The 24291-nt window shown below is 39.8% G+C and overlaps 1 protein-coding gene across 1 annotated transcript in view; it reads left to right on the top strand.

Moving 5' to 3' along the window:
• LOC110379490 (mucin-5AC) overlaps window positions 1-23159 on the top strand; it is a 60265-nt gene extending 37106 nt beyond the window's left edge. Inside the window, exons 2-6 of the mRNA XM_021339180.3 lie at window positions 4166-4245; window positions 17202-17255; window positions 19003-19182; window positions 19501-19692; window positions 19778-23159. Coding sequence (XP_021194855.3) covers window positions 4166-4245; window positions 17202-17255; window positions 19003-19182; window positions 19501-19692; window positions 19778-22080 — 2809 coding nt within the window. The 3' untranslated portion in view covers window positions 22081-23159. The remainder of the gene's footprint in view (window positions 1-4165; window positions 4246-17201; window positions 17256-19002; window positions 19183-19500; window positions 19693-19777) is intronic.
• The last annotated feature ends 1132 nt before the right edge of the window (window positions 23160-24291 follow it).

Below are 24291 nucleotides of genomic sequence, written 5' to 3'. Positions count from 1 at the left end.
GTATCACATGTTCTCATTTACTTGACTTTACTCCGTGTATTTCAATTAGTTCAGTAAGTAATTTTCTGTGTAAAAGCGCAAAAAAGATTTCGCATTTATATCTATTGCTAGCAAGCAATTTTGTCGACTCCTCATCATTTCATACAACTTTCTGAATGATGGAGTCAATATTTCAATATCAATCAGACAGAAAATGAAACATTTTTACGTGTAACTGAAAAAGTAATCACCGGAGCTTTCATTCAGATAATCTTTAATGCTACAGATGCCGTCAGACTTTTGTGCTCGTCGATAACTCAAATCTAGACATTAATAGGCATGTTCCAATCACTCCTCAACAGAAGTCCAAAGATCCTCTATCTATGGTCTTCTGTCTTCTAATTGGTTTTTATACAAAACTGTTGATAACAATGTACAATATTTTTAGCTCCAGATATATTGCAGGTACTGTTACTTAGGATGAGGACAGGTATCTTCCAATAGGCGATAGCGTTACAGTACAAACAATAGAGACAAATACATGTAATAGTGGACAAAGAAACAGTTCGCGAGGAATGCGCCCGCGCCGGCCGGTCAGATGTGCGTCAATATTGGCCGAGCCACGGAACCGGCCGCCGGACGCGTACCGTTGAGAGCGATGATCTGCCTGCCTGATAGCTTTTAGCATCACACGGACTGCACGTATTTAGGTATTGCTTGAGAGGTTCTGTATCTGCTGTCAAATATCCCAGTCTTACTCACAATGTATCAAATGTATGTATTCGTCTTAAAATCAATTGCTTCGAACTAACCTATTGCATACATCCTGGAACATACCAGAATCAATATTCGTAAATATGTATGACCATTTCAGTGGCTCGTGTAATGAACTCGTATTGGACCGCAATTGTGCTGCACCTGTTATACGAATGATCGAGTCATCACGCACGTCCACAACATGCCACTGCAAGCAAAAAATATCAAACCGCAATTTATAATCGAAATTCGAATTGGGAATCGGTAAAAAATCGATTGGGGCGCCGCCGCCCGCCATCCGATAGTCAATCGTAAACAGTGGCGCCAAAACCGCTACGTTCGACAGTTTTTGTTATTACTTTAAATACTTTATTGGGTCAACGGACTTGTGCAATATTAAGGCCGGTGACCACTTGGCTGGAGGCAGGCGAGCTGGGGCAACTGGCGACGGTTACACATCCATCAGACAATCAGGACAACCCAGATTCCGATTGCCAGCAATACAATTTAGACAAATTGTATGAATTGGCAGCACAATGAACTTCAATAAATATGGAGAACGATGACTTATGCACCCGCACTCACTGCTGGTCATGATATACAAGTAGTAAATAAATATTCAACGTTTCCACCTCATTGCGCAGGAGAATAGTTTTTCCCTCTAACCGTTTAAATAAACAGAATGATTGCTAATTGATACAACGATTGATTATGTGACAATCGATTCATGTATTTATCGATAATTGTGCGGCTGTCGCTAATGAAAGTTGCGCAATTAATGCACCTTGTCCCGTACGTAATGTGCACTCTCTACAAACCTTTACATGTAGTTGAGCTTAGTTGTTATATTTTTTAACTAATATAACTTTCCAAGTTCATCTTAAATACATCTAATATTAAGTATTTCGTGAGGAACAGCAATAGATGTGAAACACGTCGATGCAAGAGGTACACAATACTCCGTGACGGTATTCTTTCCTCCGAGAGAAGCATCGACCTTCTGTTTTCTTGCAGTTTTTCTACAAGTTTTTGTGTTTGTCGAGGCGACAGCAATTACTGCTGAAATGTTTGTTTGACAATAAGCTGTTTTTACACGTGATAGAACTAGAGAGATACCTTAGCTATGTGACTTAAATTAAAATTAGACACAATTATAATGAAGGATATTAAATGCAAAGCTGCAATGAGGACATTTCTAGAAAAGTATTTTATGAGGCACTGGTTTAAAGAGGCTATTTCACAAGTCTGTATCGGATGTCTGTGTTTTGTCTTTGCTTACTATTTTATTTAATTCTTTTGTAGCCTGATGTTTAGCGAAGAACGTTAAAAACATTTTTATCTTAAAAAGTTTTTATGTACTTCAGGCTGAAATAAGTGCAAAACTTAAAGTAAGTGCAAGTTTCTTGAGCACAATAAGACTACGATGGTTATACCCATGATAGCTTGAGTACGAAAGTGCTTTAATGTTCTCAACAATTTATTCCAAAACACATACTAGGAGAATAATAAAATGATGCAACATATGTAATTGGAAAACATCATTTGTAGTTATACAGTTTCTGCAACGTTCTTATTCCTCACGCTGACACTTAGCAACAATAGTGATAGACTCAGTACATGTGTGTATGTTTTTACTTTCGCGTCCGGTGTCGGGTGGCGTGCGCGAGCGCAGCTCACGTAATGTTCAGGAGGACTAGCTGTAGTGTTAGTTTTAGTAACGAGCAGTCTGTCTCATTGGGGAAAGGCTTTACTTAATACTCGCTTAGATAACTAAAATAAACTTATCGGCTCTTGAAAGGTGTTTCTTCCTAAGCTTTTTATGCGACACTCGGTACGGTCAAGTACATCTTGAGAAGCACTTTTCCCAGTACTTGTACATTATATTCTCTCACATTAATTAAATTTTATGCTATCTCTTTAAAGTGAACAGGGTCCTATCATCGTTGTGTAATTGGGTCTTCGTTTAATTAACTTAGAACCTAGATTTCGATAATTATTTCTTGACTCTACTCTCAGAAAATAACTAAGAAGCAAAAAAGGAAAGCTATCAATGTATCGTAAATAAGTTACAATTAACTCAGGCGGGCCCAAGCGACAGTTCCCAGGGCTCAGTTCGCACGGAGACAGCGCAGCATCATTATCCTATTGAGAGCGATCCGATGCCATTGATCACTTGCGCGGTCGTCCACCCGTGGACAACACACTTGCTTAGGGTGAGCGTCCAGCTCACTAACAGTGCTGCTGGCAACTGCTCACACTATTGTCATCGTGGGCCCTTTGGTATAAAATCTCCCAACTCAATGAAAACGTTCATTTTACACTAACGAGAACGTAAATTGATATTAAATAAAGCGTCGTTAATCTTGTCTTCTGTCATTGCGGGGATGTTAGTTATAAATTAGACACTCAAATTGCAAAGACACTACCAATTTGCAAGAGCCATTACGTGGATGCACCTACGCTTTTTGCATTCGCTTCATTTTCCTTATAGAACATGATTCAGAACGTCTTCTTTAAATTAGTACCAACTTCTAAGGCCGGGACAAAGAATCGCTTCACCCGTGTAACTCACGAACAAATCCGTTGATGTGTTACACTGGAGTGCGAGGATGGCATTAATGTGACACGGTTCCCATATCGGGGGACATTCGTCTCCCAGAATGGGACAGTGGGTGGATGGATTGCGATAAGTGGGCGTCGTTCTTTATTTATTGAGCCGCTTAGCTCCCGGGGGTCCTTAAACAGATTGATTCTTTGTATTTGTGTTCAAACCGTTTACTTATGTTAATGCGGTCATTATTCGTAGTTAGTGATGTACTGATTATACCTATTATGTGCGCGGTCGATTGTCTAGTTTTAGTTCTTTTGTTTTAAATTCGAGTCACCTACATAAAGTTCATAATAGTGGTTTTATAATTCTTATAAACATAATATTATGTAGGTCCTCTCGAGTAAAGTCTAAAAAGATAAAGTGTGGTATGAAACAGGCTCGGGTCGTTGCCCCCGCTGCACTGATGATCAAACAGGCTTTTTTCTCAAGTGATATTACGAATGCTGATCTAGGGGATGTGATTGCGCAGGAGTGGGGTCGTTGACTGCGCCGGTGCGCGGGCGCCGCTTTTTGCAATGCGCCTGATATGCATTTTTGTTCAGCGCTCTCTTGGCGATTGATTGCCTTGTAAATTACGTGATAGTCGACACAAATGCGATGTGCATACGCAGTTGTTTTTTACGTACTTAGGTAGGATACTTTATGTTCTCTGTCACTTACCGGAGATTATTCGGCATATTGAAACGCTTGAATTTAAAATTCTTCAGTCATGTTGTATTTCATGCTAAAATAAAAATGAAGGCAAAAAATAAGTAAAACCATGTTGCAATCATTATGTTTTTGTGCTATATATTGACGTTGTGTTGTTGTTTGTTGCAGATCGCGAGGCGACATGGTGTCGCCGAGGCCAATGTTCCTGTTGCTCGCAACACTACACTTCGTTGCTTTCTGTCGAGCCGGTAAGTGCTGGAGCTTTTCTTAATTAGTACTTTAGCTCTGTGTTGAGTGCCCATTTTCATAACGGAACTGAGTGTAGAGATCAGAGGACTGGAGATAACAGGGTTATAAGTAGGAATGTAGTGTTATTAATGATACGATTATTAGTCAGGATCAAAGTATCTTCTAAAGAGTTCGAATTGCAAGATAAATATTAGACAAGCATATAACGAATAAGCAGAACGAACGCGTTAATCAATACGGAACGAATTCGTTTGATTTAAAGCCTCATGCGCAAAACGCAATAAAATCTATAATATTTGTAGTCAAACAGACTGGGTTGTGTTTGTTTTTCCTCATAAACAATCAGTGGACAATGTCAGGTGGGGCGGCGCAGGCGCAGCGCTTTTTATTGACTCAGCTGAGTCACTCGCCGAAACCGAAGGTCATGGCGCTGACGTCACGCGGTTCTCACGTCTCACTGGGCTTCATCAGGATATAGATTTACATCTTCACGCTATTTGACACGGTTATTAATTTAATAAAACGAATAGGTGCGATAGGTCTAGCTGCGATGGCTGTGTTGAACGTATACTTAGGATTTGATCTTAGACCCTGCAAATTAAAAGCTTCAGAAAACTGTAACAGTTTAACCACACTCTCTTCGTGGGTAGTTGTCAGATGTGAGCGATAAGCTGCAGCCCACTGACGCAGGAGATGGTGGCGCCTGATACAGATCATGTGATGGCGTGCGGTATTTCCCGCCGCTGTGAAAGTGCAGCCTTATGTGCCTGCTCCGAGCGGAATGTGCGCCTATCTTAATGTTGTTAAATATTGAGGGCCCGGGCTTTCCTGGTATTTTTATTGATATTAGCCGCTGTGTTATCAGGCTCACTGAATTGATGGCGTAGTTTGCATGGAATGTTCGGTTCTTATTGTTATAAACAGAAATAAGGAACTCTTTGCAATTTTACCGGTTTTGGTTCTGTTTTTTAATCTTATTTACAAAAAAATGTCTTAAGAAATAAGCCCTAAAAGACAAATTCTAAAAGCTGGTTTGAGAAAATAGTGCTTATCATGGTTCTTTATTGCAAATGTGATCGGTTTCCTCTGACAGCGTGACACTAGATGTCACGTCACTAATGTCGTGTTAGTATCGGTGTCAGTGTCGGTGTCGGTGTAAGCCATCCGAAACATCTCGGAGGCGGAGGATGCTGTGGCTGCCGGGAATGGCAATCTAATACGTGCCGCGACTGCCGATCGAAACTAAATATTAGTTCTTTTATAACCAACACGATTATAATAGGTTATTGGTATTATAGTAGACAATTCGGAGGATAAACAATGTAGATATAGCGTTTGTTCTATATCAGAAGGGAATTCAACTTTATAAAGCAGAATCTATTTATTTAGGTTTTTATGGCTGGGCTCTTGCTAGCCATATAACCGGGAATTCGTTATAAAATTCTGAAGATTTGTCTGATCATTAACCGCGAGCCAAGTTTTGGACTTTGAGTGCAATGAAACACAAATTCTGAGAAGGTTAGTCACTTCATTCTTCCGTCTTAGTATACCGCTATTTACTACAGTTCTTTTAACTTAAATAAATCTACTACTTAGTTAATTAAATCAGCAATGGCAATTAACACATAATACAAAGCATATTTCCAAATTCTTGATGTTTATCTAATATTCGTAATGTTTGAGGTATTTGAGTACAGTTTATGAAAATAACACAAAATGATACTCAGACAATCGTTAAGCAAGGTTCATCACAAAACCGCTAAAAAATATATAGCAAAAACGGTCACTCAAAATCCTTCCGAAGGCAGTGGATTTGACTTATCTGAATTTCCGAAAACATGATTTATATCCCTTTGACAAGGGTAGGTTGTCGAACACAGTCTTCTAGCAAATATAATCCTAAATCAATCGGACAAGTCGGGTGTCTAACCATCTTACAAGCAAATAAAGAAACAAAGTTCTATCAGTACTCAATAGTGTTTGTTGCTATACAGTATACTTATGTAGATATATAAATGTTGGCGCGTATACAGTTAATTGCAATTAGCTCGCTAATGAGAATTGATGCGCTGCGTGCCGACAGCCGCGGTATCCAGCTACGATCTGCGACCTCCAGGGATACTATCTAACTATAATTCATTATACTTACCCATAATTATGTATTGCGTATTGATTGAATACTACTGTCAATTAATCAATTAAATCAATTAGTAGATTTATTGAAAGTTCTTCGTGCTACGAAGCTTTCAAATGTGTTGAAATGGACCTGTACCTAAGTCACACACTTAGGCACAACGAAATTTGATTTTTTAGTCCCGTCAGCACTACGCATAAAACCTAGGATAGCCCTAAAGGAGACGTGCCATCAGAAATATAGTCCTATACACTACTTAATAAGGTCCACGTCAGCCAAATGATGTACCTAGGTAGGCTCGGAGTCTAGATTACGGGCCGGAGGCTGCGGCTATCACACGCAGTTGTACGAGCATCGTTAACACATTCCGCCAGATAGCGATGCGCGGCCATTACAGCCTGCCGCGCGAGGTATGTAGCGCCCTGCTGTGGGAAACTACTACTATTTGCTTAATTACCTATAGTTTCTACTTAATGCCATAGTTAATGTTTTTATAATCATATGAGCTCTAGAAACTTAAGATGATAATGACGATGGTCTACAAACTGACACCAAAATTGTATAGCGGCTAACAGTTCAGTGCTGTCATTGCAACAGTGCAAACATGCTAAAGGCTGACTTAGTTGCAAAACAACTCAGACAATGAGTTTAGCAATAACGGAAGACACGACTAGTCTTAATAATTCTTACTTCCCACCAAAAAACTCAGGTACTTCCTCAAAGATGACACCGTGAGATAACGCGCTAAAATTAATAAAATTACGAGACTATTACTTAGTGGCGCGCGTCCGGCTGAGTCACGCTCGGAATGCCGTCGGTCCGGCCGGCGCCCCCCCCGCCCCGCCCGCCGCCGGGGGGTCCAGTGTCAGTGTCTACTGGGCCTAGCCATGGGAATTGCATAGCACATACATATTGCTCATCTTTAGATGACACGTCCCGAGGATTACGAGCGATGAGAGGGTGACATATACTCCACAAGGGACGGCTTTGTTGAATAAACACTTATTGTAGTGGAGTGAATAGGAAAAGTAAGCGTGCTTCAATTGATTTCAGATGTTGTCAGAGCTTATTATTTAAACTTACGACTTTGCGTCATTTTATGTAGCTTTAAAAGAGTAAGTTGTGTATTTCATCTGATGTCTTTCATCTTTAAGAGGGTTCTCACAAGTGATCTTACTTAATAAATACATTTGAAGGTGTCCCAAAGCACTTGTACCTCAACTACTTTGGGTCCTTGAAGGGCAAAGGTATCGTACCGAAGGGTAAAGAGAGGTGTTACATCATCGTGTACAATTTGCTGATGGCGGCTCCCAGGTGCCGAGGGACGAACCTTTCCCTGGCTATTAATACCAGCAAATATATTTATAGCGCGCTCTTGGGTCCACCGCATAAACTTAAATAGATTACACTCTATTTGGAAAGTCATGTTTTGTGTTAAGGGTTTTCTTAAAGAAGGTAAGGCATTGATGGATGATAAGAATGTTTCAGTTTTCGATAAAAGCAATTCAAATGTTCTAAAGTGTCGCGGCGGGAGGGGCGTTTGATTGATTAGCCATGAATAGTAGAGTTTTAACTTTAATATGACCCTCACAGAAAGACACGTAATTTATTGAAATTACAGACTTTGAGGCTAGTCAAAAACTTGTGTAATCTTTCACTTGAGGACAAACTAGGGCGTCTCATTTTGACGCCGCAGTTTGTCACAGTTTGACGGCGATTGATAAAACGAAGGGTTCGCTGGGACGAGGGATCATTCTTCAATCAATCAGTTGCGGCATTGCATACGTAAATATATGCCAGAGGACTGTTTGAATAGAATTTAAGTAAAAAAATATGTATATCCGGAAATCGGCAATAATTTTAGAAAATCTTCCATTTCACTTGGGAAAGGAAAATCTTTATACTGTAGTATCTATTTATCTGCCGTACATATAACAACTTTTAACATCCAGTAGGTCGTATTGATTTAATTTTAGACGCTATTTATATTATAACTCAGATAAAACATAGTTAAATGTGAAAATAAAAGTAAAAAATCAGTAATATCTTATACAATTAGTTAGTACGGTAAAGTGGAGTGCACAATGCAGGCTCGGGCGGTAATCGCTTTTGGACCAATTAACGGCTTTTGATGAGCGTGTCATTTTGTTCACTTCTGGTCAAGTGGGAAATTATGTTTATTGTGACTTGTGTTACCATTGTGGTTCATTGAAATGCTGTGGGGTGCCGTTGAGTTTCTTTATTATTTTTTGTCAGTGTGTGTAAGTAGGTAACGCAGTTGAAGTGATATTATATTATTGTAAAATAAAATCTTAAGATTCTCTCAGTATCGTGTGCATTCAGTAAATATCATTTACTTATTTACGATTACAGTTACCAAGCCTATCTTAACTGAGTTCGCTGTAATTTAAGAAACATCCCGACGAGTCCCGTTTTTATTCGTGTCCTGATAACGTGAGTGAAGCCTGGTGGCTGATGAAAGTCGTGACAAGGGCGTGGGCTGGTATCGATCGCGCCCGTGACACGCCGTGTCTAGTCCCTAGGCGCTCCGCCACGGGATAAACTATCGATTTGTTCCCTCTACATCGAACGCGCAGTGGGAAACAAAGGGAACTCGGTGAAGGTCGGTGCAGCAATGGTTGTACATTACTTTTGTTTAGGTAGGGGGTGCAGGCGGTTGTCAAGCATAAGGTTCTGCATTGTTTTTGTAGTTGCTAAGATTACGCAGGAACATGATAAGGGAGAAAATTCATTTGAAGATGGGTGAAAGGGGTCATATGCAAGGTTAAATTTATATTCAGTACATATTGCCAAAGATTACGATTACTATGAAGATCTCTTGCGAATTTTTTTGCAATAAATACAATAATTAATCAACATTGTAAATGTGCAACATTATTACAAAAAAAAACATGTAATTTGCCCTAGTAAGGAAGAAGTGTGAAACATTCAGGCCAGTAATATCAGACTTGCAGTGTAACATTATAATCGAGTGCTGAAACAATGGCTCATAAATCGATGGCCTGCAATCGAGTTAATAACACGAGTTAATCAGAGTAGTGGTCGACGTCAGTCGGCGCCTGCGACGTCACCCAGTGCTGCACGAGTGTCGAGACGTGGTACTCATGCTCACATCACTATACGTTGTAGACAGTAAAATAAAAATAACGTCGGAAATAAGTTATTATACAACACAACCTTATTTAGAGAATATTTGTAATCATACTAACTGGATTAATTCTCATGACTGGCAGAATTACAACCACCTATAATTTCTTTAACCAAATAGGCAGATTCAAACTGAACATAATTGTAGATATTTAGACAATTTAAATAAAATAGCAATAAAATGGTGACCTTGTTAGTATTATTTGCGATTCGAGGCACAACGACGAAGTTCAAACTATAAGCTATGAGTTTCAGCAGGCATTGCTACACGCAATGCAATGCTTATCGATTGTCCTTTGTTCAAAGTAATGAAGTTATACTTCATAATATACTCTCTCAAACAAAAAGCTCTATCCAATATAATAAAGTAATGGGTTCACGAAAACATTAAAAGCTGTACACGATTATATTGGAAAATTCGCGTGTACATTGTAGAACATACTTGTTCAGACGATTATTGAGTTTGTTTTTCTCACCTAACATAAAGCAATCAGAAGGTTTACTGGAGGACGTGACAACCTTCAGAATTAGTTAACTAGTATTTTTTCTGGGGATGTCAAGATTGACAAATCTTTTACTGCTAAAAACCTCTGATTTCATTCTATGTTTAAATATTTCTTAACGCCTTCGAAATAACTGGGGTTTATGACGCAGTTGTCCTTCTGTACTTGTCTGTTAGTAACGACAGATAAACTCAAACACTGAGAGGTTGAACAAACACAGCTCGAAGCCTGCAGTCAGTCCGGGGGAGACGTGATCGATCACATGATCGCTTATCTTAACGGTGCTCATTAACGGGATCAGCTGATAGCGCCCTCTGGCTCGCTGCACGGAACTTGACGGATTGTGACAAGAAAAAATAATTCATAATGTTCTTTATCTTCCTTGCTAATAATGCCTGAAAAAACCTCTTTGCAGCAGTGTCTGGTTATCTGCTCCTAATGATCGTAGTGCCTGGCCTTTTGTTATTGGACTTGTAGGGGACGTTAAAGTCGAGTCTATTTTTTTTACGTCAAGTCTGAAAGTCTCTTTTATAGTCGTGTAAGATAAATAAGACGACCGCCTATTGAAAGCACCAGCTTACTTAAGAAGATTTAAAAATATAGTCTGCTTTTCACAAGATAGTATGAAAATCTAGATTCTACGACATTCTCATTAGCAAGCGGCGCTCAAAGGCGAATATAGTCCGTTAATTAACTTGTATGACAAAGAACGCTGTGAGTGGAGAGGCGAGCGGCTCCGGCGGGCAGCATATGTTTTAATTAAAGCCGTCGCCTTCAGCCGGGTGTGTGGAGCGAGCCTGGCTGTAGCCCCAGGGTATGTCTGGCTACTGGTAATGAACGCCCGGGATGCGACCAGCTTATTACCTACGCCAGACTGCACTAATTAATATTGTAGAGCTTGTATTCATTAGGTAATAACTCGTAGCGGTATAGTCGGTATTATAACTAAGTTAAACTGTAGCTATATAAGGGTGGTTTTTATTGTGACTATAGTATGTTAATGCTTCGCTATGTTAGTAATAATGAGCCGTCTGTATGTAGAACAAAAGAGAATGTAGCGAGTCTAGTTTAACATTACGTATCTTTATGTTTTTCTTATCAAAGTCATAAATATGTGCCGTTAACGCTTATATACTTCTGTTATTAGATGGCATTATATGTACAGATATATAGTATATAGTAGGAAGTAGTTCGCCGAGGTGATGAGATACATTGACCTGTGACTTCCATTAAGAGCATCCTGCGGCAGATAACTCGACTACCCTCGGTGGTGAAGTAGGGCGGCGGTTATAAGGTTAATAGTGTCGGCGGTTCCTGATCGCCGCCCTACTTACAGTTCATCCGCCCGCCCTTCACAGGCTGTGGTTCATCGGCTGCGTAGATCAAGTACTTCCTACATTTGTCTCAGTCGAGTGCAAACATTCGAACAAGAACAAAACAAAGTTAGTTCATCATGACAAGAGGACTTGGAAAATCCTCTGCAAAAAGTATTTGTTTTTGTCGTAAGTTCAAACAACGCTTCTTGTAATTGAACTTCACTAAAATCAAAGTTAATTTGAAAGAAATAGAGAGAAGGAAATATATTTAATTCATTCTCGTTTAAAATTAACGAGAATTCACTCGGAGAGAAAGATTTATTTATATCCATAACATTATTTATACAAACGGAAGCTCATTATATTTACAATGTTTATTTTTAAAAGTGTATTAAATGGGAATATTTTCGCACAATCGGAGGCAGCGTACACAGGAAATCGAGCATCCTGTCGGTGTAATTGAATCCTGCCGCCCTACTTACAGTTCAGGCGCCCGCCCTTCGCTCGGCGAGTCACTGACTCCGACACAGCCTTCGTTAAGGTCGCCGCGTTAACCTTTGTACGGACAATTATAACCGCGCCTTTGATGGACTTCATTATGTTGGTCCCGTTTTTTTAGTAATTTTATCTTTGCTACTATGTTTATGGGGATCGGTCGGCTTTTAGTCACGGATTTCACAACATTTATAACGTCATAAGTTAGTCACTTTACATACATAGCTATATTTCGGCAAATTAGCTCACGTCTTGTGTGGTCTACGTACTGAGGGAACTACGTGCAGCACTCGTTAGCAGAAACCTATGTATCTCCATATCTAATGTCATCTCAATCGGCTTCACTGGTTTTGCATGTTAGCGTAACAATTAACAAACATTAGCAAACAAACCGTCTTATTGGTGCATTTACAATATTAGTAAGATTTGGGTAAATATTTGATATTTGTGGCGTGCACTTGGAGAGGCCTATGTCCAGCAGTGGACTGCGATAGGCTGATGATGAAATATTTGATAGAACTGTCGTATTTTTCATCTCATTCTACTATTTATGACTGTTAGTTTACATAACATGTGTTTCTGAAATAACTACACATTTCCTAAAGAATGCATTAATTTGAAACGGTTTACATAAGTAAGTAAATGAGACTGAGTATATTAGCGGGCAGTCAGACGAATGTAGCACGGTTAGTCATATCGACGACGATAGTTATAAGCTAATTGATTATTGATTAAAATACTAGGACATACATTAAAAACATATTTGTTTTTGCATATAAATGGCAGTTGTTATTTATAGTCTGGTGAACAATTTAACCAACGTGACTGCCGTTTTCGATTACATATTAATCCGCAGATTTGTGTTGGAATCTTCAAATCATATTTATTTGGTTAGGACAACGTTTGACTTGAGCAGTGCTCAAGTCTATCTTATTATTCTAAGAAAGAGGGATATAATAATAGCTTCCTGCTTTAGCTAAACAATAAACCTAAATAGACTAAAGAAATACATAAGACGTAAAAATGTATATTGTATTTTTATACGCGGTATTTGCGTGCAAACACAAGTGGCACACAGTTATGAGTTTAAACAATTCACGTTCTAGTTGACACAATGTGCATTATGTTGTTTGTTTAGCCTTTCTTCTGAATTGCGAGTTAATGAGATAAATATAACCGTGTTAAATAGCGATATCATTCATAAACGATTTTATTTTAATTACAATTACCACTGCTATAATGGCAGGCAAACATGCATTGACAAACCTAGATAGGTACACATCATATTCATAGTATACCTGCTATGTCATATTTCGATTAACAGTATCAGTGTCCCTAATTTGGGCTAACATTGTCACCTGTCCTAACTCGCTACCTGCGCACCGCGCGTCTGTTAAGAACCTTAATTAATGAACACCCATTACACCGTGACATCGTACAGCAATTACCATACTTACGTGTGTAATGACCTCTTGACTTACTCTGTATGTGTTTACTTTACCGTGACGTCATAATGTTCGCTAAATAATTATATTATCGTCTGGCTCTTGGTAGGGCAAAACAATGAAACAAAACTTTTGTGAGCGTTTTTCCTTAATATGGTCAAAAATAACAACTTTAATGATTGATGTTTGTATGGAGGAAAACCCCATAAATAATTGCGATTCGGTCATTAAATAACTTTTTGGTAAAGTCTATTTGACCTTCACTTCATTATACGATAAAATTAAATAAGATATATTCATCACTATCACTGAAAAAATATAGTTATGGGTCTGTACTAATTGCTCAGAAACGATGTATACGGGCCATTTGTAATGTAGACCCACTTACATCATGCAGACCATTATTTAAACAACTTAAGATATTAACAGTAATTTGTATTTACATTGAAGAAATTTGTAAATTTACTAAGACACATGCGGAACTATTTGAAAAAGTGGGTGATAACTGTAATTTTAAAACGAGATTTCCAACTAAATTAAGTCTTCCAAAAATGAGAACTGAGCTTTATAAACGAAGTTGTTTTCCCATGTGTATTCAAATATATAATAAACTTCCTGTCCAAATTCGTGAGCTACCAACTACCCGCTTCAAAAGGGCACTACGTAGATGGCTAATTGATAATCCTTTTTACTCAATAAAGGAATTTTTACAATATAAATTTCCAAAATATAAATAGGTACCTAACCTTTATCACTTGCATGTTTATGTGTGTGTATAAACTAATTTGCATGTCATTATATTGTGACTGAATACCGAACACACTGAAATTTTGTAACACCTTATGAACCTACTGTATTCATGTGCAAATAAATACTTTGACTTTGACTTTGACTTTTTAAGGAATTCAGAAGGTGTAATCGAGATTGCGTTCCAAGTTAGATCGTTTAGTATTCCAACCCTTACTTAGCCGAGTTTAAAGTTGTTCAAAGCTCATGTTGAACGAAAGTTCGCAATGTGGAGCAACTACTGAGTTTTGTAGTGCCAAGTTCTGTAACGCGAGGAAATATATTTTATTTTTCACATTAAACTTTAAGTGAATCTTAGAAATGTAAGAAAATAACGTATAAGTAATGTAGCTTGTTGGAAAAATATTTACGAGTTCAGATGTTTTTAATGAGTGTGACGTGACGGGCTCGTTAAATATTTGCGCTGACGTCATCACACTTCTACGTATGTGTGTGCGCCGTGACGTCACGCGCCAGATTTCGCACATTTGTCGTAGTTTATATGTACTGAAGGCTCTTCAAATTGAAGGCTTTCATGTTTTTTGTAACAAATTGTCTAACAGGAAAATAATTTAACGAAGCAAAATATATTTGCATTTTAAATTCTTATTTTAATTTTGTTTAGAAATATTATTTATATTTGTTGAATGATTATTACTACTTCCGTAAAAAATGCGAATATTTTATTTTGATAAAGTTAACTTTAGTTTGGTTGAGTTAGACGTGGTTATGGGAGTGTCATTAAGTTATGTAGCATCAGAAATTATAACTTTCAGATGAGCAGGCTTTCTTCATTAGTGTAGCAATATTTTGCTAGATTTACGATACAGATGTTAGAGGTGATTGAGAAAGTGCAGTTATTACGTGACGCGGTGATATAATACAAGACTTTTGTTGATAAATAACATAATAGTGAAGTCCGAGCGAATTCGAAAGGATTGCTTCACAGTGCACTTGCCGCGATAACTTGCCGAACCTAAATACTTGCAGTTTCATCATTTTCAGTGTCTTGGGCTTGCTGCAATTTTATATAATTTACACTATAATAAAAACATTTATTTTGTAGGCCAAATTGTGCCAACTTTTATTCTGTTTATTTTGAAAGTGTAAAAATTAATATTTTTTAAATAATTATCAGAAAATTGATTTATCAAGCTCTACATTCTCAGATGTAGGTATATCAATCAAGTTTGCTGACTGGTAGTCACATGTGCTGACGTTGTACACGCGACCTTCTAAATTAATGACATAACGCTACCCCGCACAGTGGCTTGACAAGGCAGACACAAATCCTACGAGAAATTCATCTTTTATGAGAAAATACAAAAGTGAAGCGGAGTTTTTCTCTAGAGTAAGGCGACATAAAAATTGCGAGCGTCGCATTCGGCGCGATTCGGGACATAAATCAAAGAGCTCCGTAATGGCGGCGCCCATTCACACGCGCTGAAAGCAACGCGACGCGACTGTACGCGGCACGGCGCGACGCGACGCGCACAGTTCAATTATGTGAGTGAGTGGATGCTCTTATGAGATTGTTGTAAAAGCTCTCACATTTCCTAAATAAATATATTATCTCTTGAACACGACTTCAAAGTAAAAACATTTCAAGGTCTTTTTGACGTTGATGTGTTAATATAGTTACTACAGCAAGTCATTTGGAGACTGATAAAAACTAAAAGAAACGTTTGTTTCCTATTTTCCGGTACATTATGACAGCAGCAGATAGTATTTTGTTGTTGTGCAGATATATTGCAATGCAGTGATATCTGATATTGCAGTAAACAGCCGTAAAATTACCAAGCAGAATTGAAGCCAGTTGCAACGTTGCAATCTTGTAACGCAGCACAGTTGCTTTTATGAAATAAGTGCATAATCGTATTCGTTTATTATCTACGTAATGCATGCCACACAATCTCGGCTTGCGAACACTTTACCTAGCAATGATTATGTCGGAATCTTTATGCTTCGAACCTAGTTTATTACTTAAGGTTTTGATGTTCAAATCAGAAGTAGTTGTAGAGTGAGTGGTCCATTTATTTGAGTCGTAAAAGGGATCCCTCAGGGCGGGTGCTCAAGAAAAACAAAACTTTTCCAGCGAGTAATTAGTCCTTGATTTGAAGTTAGCGAGTCGCAGCGACAAGCGCGAGTGGCTCTCAGGCGAGGGGAGAGATCAAATGTTACTTAATAGCAAGCACTACTTGAACTGCATTCTTTTGAAAGCATTTCACTAGGGAGAAAGTGGTGATTTCAAGTGGATAAATGAAGTATAACAATGACTAAAACGGAAAATATAAAGAAAAAAGCTGTAGGTACTTACCATTATTTGAAAAATACTAAAACTAAAAAGCAATAGCGTAATCCTACAGAAAATGCAATACGCATTTAAGTAGGTATGCTTAGCTGGTATTAACTTATCGGTGAGTGTTGAAATTGGGCAGCCATAAAATTGTGCATGAAAAGTAAAAACATTTCACCTGAAATAGATTATCAAATCTTGGCAATAGAAAGTTTATCAAAGCTTTTAAAAATAATTGAGTATATTCTCAAACAATGCTACTCGCTCCTAAGTAGCTCAGCTTCGCTTGCTCATTAACATTTCACAATCAACGGAGACAGATAGAATCGATAGTAATTATGTTATCCGAGCGGGAATTCTGTTTCTAACTCGCTCGTCTGCTGCGGGGCCGGGATTACGGAGCTAGATGCAAATTGTCGGGAGCCCAGGGACCTCAATCAGATACAATTGCCGACGGGATCGTATTTCTGAGCCACCGCAGCACTGTCGCCAAGCCACAGCTTTCTAGATATTTCTCTTGTAAATGTGAAGTTAGGTATGTCTAAGTACGTCTCTTCTCTCCGCCCATGACTATTCTATCACGAAAACTAAAAATATGCCTTAGGTAGTACAGTAGCAGTTTTCTAGATTTAATTATATCAATGGCGTATTAATATATTTTGAACATTCATTATGTATTAATTGACCTAACTTGAATATATTCACAAACAAAACGGAACTTTTGAATATTTTGTTTAACATTTACAAAATTCCTATTCCCCGCGTGTCAACCCTGTAAAATGATTATATAAAGCGTTGTTCTGTCGTTGCAGGTCCCCTGGGCCCGCTGCCGAACGTGACCAGCGCTGACGTCGGCCTCAAAGAAGGTGAGTTCGAACTATTTTGTATTGTTGTTCATTAAGTTGAAGCGACAGGCCTTCGGGAATACGCTGCTGAATGGGGGATATTCATTTTAAATGGAGTTTGATTTTGTTACAAGGAATTGGTAACCAGTTTAACGTTTTATAGTTCGGCCGTTCAGAGAATGCGTTCCTGACACCTATCAGTTAGTCAGGACTAGTGATGGGCACAACATAACACTGAGTTCGTTACCGTTCCCCCAAAATAAACCGCCGCATTATTTTAAGATTATTTTCGTTTTAAATTGGCGGAATCATTTAAAATTTATATTTTAGTTATTTAAGTGGAAACCAAAAAAAGGTAATATTCATATAATAAAATCGTTTTATTCATTCTTTGTTACAAAGTTACAATCTGTATTTCTATGCAATAAAGTAAGTACATTGAATTGAATGTGCGTACAGAATGTTAATCAGACTCCGATTCGCTTGAGGAGGTGGTGTCTTCATCATCATCTTCGCCTACGTGTATATTACGTGTATATTAGGTATTATCAATAACAGAATCAATCCTGATATCTCGGTCAAAATCTTCCAAAATCAGGTTTTTAGAGCTCTACCTCACTGGGACGCCATGGCGACGTCGCCAGCGGCACAGGTCTGGCTACTTCTGGCATCCAAATGTCGCCAAGTCGAGTGGCCATTCAATTGTTTACGTCGTCGCTCAAGAAATTGCAAGCTGACTGGCGACCACATTGGCGACTGTGTGAGGGAGGTGCGCTTTACCGTGTACATTATAGTGGCTACTGTGGCCACGTCGCCAAGTCGCCACGGTAGCCAGAAGCCACATAGGGAACTGTAGCTCGTGGCCACGCCTCCAATTTGGCGACGTTACCAAACCGTCGCCAAGTGAGTTAGGTTCCATACATTTCAATACTAACTGCTTGGATACGTAGCCGGCGACGTCGCCATTGGCGTCCTAATGAGGCAGGGCACTTAGTCTTAGCGCACGAAACGACAACAAATGACTATTTAGCGTCACAAAATGACGGCCCATGATGCCATTTGGGGTTACCATTTTCAACCTAAATATAAAAATGCTACTTTCTTTCGCGCGTTCAGTTTGATCATAGTTTTATTTTTATATTTCATAAAAGTTATCCCATAGTCCATTATTTTCAAATTCTTAAAAAGAAAAACAAAACGTATTATTTTATATTATAAGTATAACTGTATAAGAACCATCAACCAGAACAGATTACGATACTTGCCTGTTATTTTTAGCACAGCACTACAAATATAAAGCGCTGACATAACCTTGTAATAGCGCAGTATAGATTTAGAAAAATATTGTTTACCAAGTTATTTGACACTCAATTTGGCACAAAATTACAACATTCATTGATTATTATTGATATAATAATGTTGTTTTAATGCTCAACAATTGTTAAAACGATAAACAACCAGCAAAAATATTTTTATCGTACTGCAACGCCATTACAAAGTTACGTCGTCAGTTCAATCGCGATGTGTCAGAAACGCATTCTCTGAGCGGCCGAACTATAATGAAAAGCTATTGTTTTGCTGTCAGTATAAATCGTGTTATTAAAGATTCATATTTAGAGGGTGTAAAGAAAATGCCGTAATTATGTTAACTAGCTATCCTACATGACAACCCTTTTACTATTTCCGTGTCTTTGATGAGTAGCTATAATTGGCAAATAAGTCTATACAAATATAGACAGTTTTAACTTGTTTCTTCCTCATTTTCCAGGTAGCTGTGCTTTAGGCGACGTGGTGTACATGGCGGGCGACGAGCTGCCCGGCACGGGTCCGTGCGAGCGCTGCCGCTGCGACGCCGGCGACGTGCGCTGCGAGCGCCAGCGCTGCGAGCCGCGCCCCGGCTGCAAGGCGCTGCATCGCCCCGACCATTGCTGTCCTACTTACCAGTGCGGTCAGTACTAGCACTTATGTACCTCATGAATACCTATACTAAAGGATAAGAAAGATAGATAGAGAGTGCTGCGTGACTCCATTGTACTGTAGGAAATTATATTCTTTCCTAACAGCTACCATTAGTTAAAGGTACGCAAAAGCTACAAAATCTAATGAGAAATCTGAGCTTGTATTAATTATATAAGTATACATTTTTATACTCAGCTGGGTACGCTGAAACCCGACTTCAAGACGCTGGGTATATGATTAGGTATATGAAAATCCGTAAAGCTCAAACATAAGTATATGTTCTTATTTTGCCTTCAAATGATTTCAGAATGTGAGCAAGAAGGTCGGGTGTACGGCAACGGAGAGAAGCTGGTGGACCCTGCAGACCCGTGCCGCGTGTGCTACTGCCAGGGCGGCGAGGTGGTGTGCCGGCGCATCGCGTGCTTCGTGCGCGACGACTGCACGCCGCGCCTCGTGCCCGGCCGCTGCTGCCCCGAGTACGATAACTGCCCTCTCAGAGGTACGCTAAAACACAAGTCTCTAAGTCGAAATCTCTAAGTTAAATGCATAAAGCAAACTTTAAAAACATATTTTTCTATTTTCAGGCGTAACTAGCTTGCCGGGCGTATCATCTTCAATCTCAAGCGCATCCTCGTCTGAAAACCCACCACCGCCGAAAGAGAACATCAAACAGGAGATCACTATCAAGGAAATCACACCTGTATCCGAAATACCAGTGATCACAGATGTCAAGATCAAGGAGATTCTACCTTCCCCAAGCATTGAAGTTGCTGAATATTCTTCCTCTAAGTCACCTCTTATCCCAAGAGAGGCTACTTCCGAAAAGAATGTAAAAGATATTGACTCTAAAACAGAATCCCCCAGCATTGTCGAAGTGCACTCATCATTACCAGTAATTGTGTCTTCACCAGAGGCGATACAATTTACTGAAGCCGAAAATAAAAATGAAGACGCGCCTCCCTCTAAAATCAGCTTCTCTACGCAAGATTCCATACATAGCGCAATTTATCCATCAAATGTGCCAATAGTAGCCACTATGGGAATTCCTCCAGTCACCCCTGAGCCAGTACCAGTGGCAACAACCAAAGCACCGATCATCGAAGAAGAAGATTTCGACCACAATCCCGCTTTTCCACCACTTCCAGACGATTTAGCTGTTTTGAGAAACCACGAGGATGAAATTGTGCCAGAACAAGTTGTCGATAGCGACCATGTATCAAGTCACGACATTACTGTGGCAAATGTAGCTACAACTACCCTACCAGAAGTGAAAGAATCGTTGACAACTACACCGAAGGATCTTCCTGATACATCTACAATAACGACAACAGAGAATCCTAAAACATCAACTGATGCGACGACACCTTACCAAGCCGACATCCCAGCCAGTACTGAGGCACCTGCCTATAAAGAAAGTCCTATGCTTAATTTGAGGTCGGCCATACCAACGGAGATACTCAATGCTCCATCAATATTGCCTGAAGACATACCTGCAGAGTTAGACGAGACAACAATATTTGCTGATGTCGTTACGCAAGCAGCAATCACTACAGTTACAACTGAAGAACCCAAGAAACTAGAAGAAATTATCACACAAAAAGCTGAAACGACTGTTGATTCTAGAACATCAAGTGAACTGATTACATCTGTAGCCCCTGAATTTGAAACTTCTACCATACGTAAAGTGACGGAAACTGAACTAGAACCAAGCACAAAGGAACAGGAACAAACTACCAGCTCTATAGCGAAGTCCAACGTTGCGACTGAAGTTACTTCGCAGACAGAACTTAGTTCCCTGCCTATCGAAACTAGCGATCAGAACCCACCTGAGGTACCTGAGAATACTACAAATGATAAGGAAATAACTTCTACCGCAGATCCTTTAGATATCAGCTCTAAGTTGCCTATCACCAGTTCTGAAGTTATAACTGTATCAAGATCAGCCTCTAACGAAAACACTGGCTTTGAGAACGTAGAAACTACGGAATTCATCGTATCATCATTTGGCTCCTCTGAAACTGCCACAGATGCTGTTGAGTTAATTAAAATATCTGCGGACCCTGAAAAAAATGCAGCGATTATTGAATCTACTGATGGCCGGAAGTCAAATGAATTGACAGACCTCATAGATCTTGTTCGTGACGTAGCATCTATCAGCGACCACGCAGAGGAATCCACTACACAACAACAATCCACGACTGCTGCAAGCATTTCCGATTCTGAGGAACTCATTCCAGTAAACGCAGGATACAAGAGCAAAAACAAAAACTTCAATCAAAATTCCATCACGGAGGTGCCGCTCAAAAATAAAATCAAGCCCAAGGTCGAGATCGAGGACGACGAGTCTGAGAGCGTCACAGATTCTCCGCCACCCTTCGATAAGGTGGAGCCCACCACGCGCAGGCCCATCATAGACAACGTGTCAGATGACGTCAACATATCTGAAAATAAGACCGATAAAAAGGATATTGAAATTATCACGCGATCCTATGTTCCCACGATCAATCATCGGCGACCGACTAAAGTTGTAATGAAGAAGAGCAATGAGAAACCGGCAACATCTGAGGAGTCAGTGGGGGTGTCAGCTTCGGCTGAGACTACCACTGATTATACCGTCTCCAACGAAACAAGTGGTTCAAGTGAAACTGAGGGTTCAGAAATACTCTCTAGGGTAACTTCGCATGCGCCTTCGAGCACTGACTCGAGTATCGTTACCACTACTGCTGCCGTGAGCATCGATGCCATCAGTACGGGCGCCCCCACCAGCACACTTGCTCCCAGCACTGTGACGGAAGCCAGCAGCACGGTCGCGCCGACGAGCACGCCGGTCCCCGACAGCGGCGCGGCGTCCACCACCCCCGGCGCTCCCCCGAGCTCGGCGCAGTGAGCGGCCGCGCCCTCACCCGCATGGAACCTCAGCTAATTAGCATTTTATAGAGAGTAAGTTTCGTTCTTGAAACTGTAAGTTAACGTAGAGACTACTAGGTTTATAGGTGTATGCGACCCTTTCGGAATCGATCATATTCCTCGTCAATTGATAGCCGATGATGGGATACCCGTCTACGGTTGTTTATATGTATTTTGTATTGTAAGTAGACGGCCGGGACTGGCTGGCCGAATTTATGTGTATTAGCTGGACAAATTATTTATAATACATAGGTTAGCGTTAGGGAGCGAGCGTGGCCGGCGCGGCCGCCGCCCGCGATGCAGCGAGGCGAGTCGGCGGCTCCTCGCGTTAGCGGATAAGTTATTTATTTGTTTAGTGAGAGATCGTGAGTAGAGTGATCGATAAGTAAGCAACCAAGCTAGTCAACTTGTGACAGTGCAGGCGCGCCGCCGGCCGCCGCACCAGACGCCACGTTGCCATTACTGCTAGCTGTATTTAACGAGAACATGACAAGCGCAGACGTTAACGTAAGCATTCCGCGAATAGATTTAGTTCCTTTATTTCGTGTAAGAACAAACTGTAGCGCCGCGTCGCAGGCGCAGCGCAACACTATATCATAACTAAATTTGGTACAAATCGAATTTGATATTTAGTATATTGTCTACGTTATGAATCGATAATGTTTAGGAGTAGACGAGTTAGTTATATGTGATCGCACGTACACTTTATTTATTGCACTTAGCGGCGGTGTATCGCGAGGGATTCTACCGGAAGGCTCAAGCGTAGCGTAAGGATAATTTATTGTAATCTACGTACGTTGTAATGAATGTTTACTTCTCATAGGTTCGTTCGGTTCCATTGTCTGCTACGGTCGGTTCATTAGTTGTGACTCCTGTGCGCGCGTGCGCAGACGGGCCGCCGCGCCGCGCATGCGCCGGACGCCCGTGTGCGCACGCGCTGTAGTGCGGCTTCTTGCTCCGGAAGACTGTTACTTTTCCCGGGCAATAAGCGCACGTGCTCACTGTATTATTTAATTAATGATTATTGTTTTTTTTACAAATAAAAGAAACCTAGACTGACGTTTTGTTTTATTTTTATCAATCTCAGAGTATCTATAGATAGCAGCCAGTGTTGACTATAGTCATCACACAGGTAAATGAAGTCACAGATGACGGTGCTAATGTTCAATCACGTAAATAGCTTCACGAAACGAGTATGTAATGAGTCCACTTAGAAGCGAGCGCTGGTCTGCGAGGTCCCGGTATGGCTTGTGTTGCCTCACCGCGAGGCCGAGCCTTGTTGGGAGCGCACCTGACACACTTGCGCACGCGCACCGCCTCACCGCGGTAATCAGCTGCACCTTATGTACATACGTACTATGCCAATTTAAATGTAGGACTAATTTATTATTGGCTAGTAATGCGCTCATAACAAACCAGTTAAACTTTAACGATGCTGTTAATAGCCTAACTAGGCCTAGCTAAATGTTGATGCTCATTGTTACAATGGTAAACCTTGAAATTATGAAAATTATGTAAGGGTAGGTTCATATAGTAATATATAGGAAAACTCTTTTTCGAAATATTCAGTGTTATAGTTAAAAGTTGATTACCAAGTTCTTGACAGTTTGGTGCCTGCGCCTTATCTTTTGTTTAGAGCAACTTGCTGCAGTTATAAAGTTATACCTAAGCGGTATCGTATTGAATTAGTATCGTTTGAGATAAGATGTGAGTAAGACAGCCTTACTGAAGTGTTATTGAGGTTTCTTTCAGGTGTTTGATAGTAGAAGTCGAGTCTACGCTTGATAAGGGCTAAAATGCCTAGTTACTTAAAATAGCAATACTACCTTCAGAAAATTTTTGAGAACCAAAGTGATACCTAGAAGAGAAATACCTACGTTAAGAAAAAAAATCTTCTTCGTTTAATTATACAAATTAGTTATTTGCTAAACTCATTCCAAGCAGTTGCTTTGAAACGATTTATTATACACGAGATAGTCAGATACTCATTAAACACGAGCTTGTCAAACAAAACTGTATTGGCACAAACCGACGAACTGCATACAAAATAATAATAAAAAACTGGTTTTAGACTTATTTGATTAGCGTAATTAGAATTGTAGCATTCTGGCAATGGAATCTAATCTCCAAAAATATGCCATCGTCAACTAGAACTGAATCTGATATAATTTGTTAGAGATCCTGCAGTGAG

Source organism: Helicoverpa armigera, chromosome 9, assembly GCF_030705265.1.
Source record: "Helicoverpa armigera isolate CAAS_96S chromosome 9, ASM3070526v1, whole genome shotgun sequence".
NCBI lineage: Eukaryota > Metazoa > Arthropoda > Insecta > Lepidoptera > Noctuidae > Helicoverpa > Helicoverpa armigera.
Note: the sequence above shows the minus strand (reverse complement) of the source record. Positions and strands in the feature narration are given on the sequence as shown.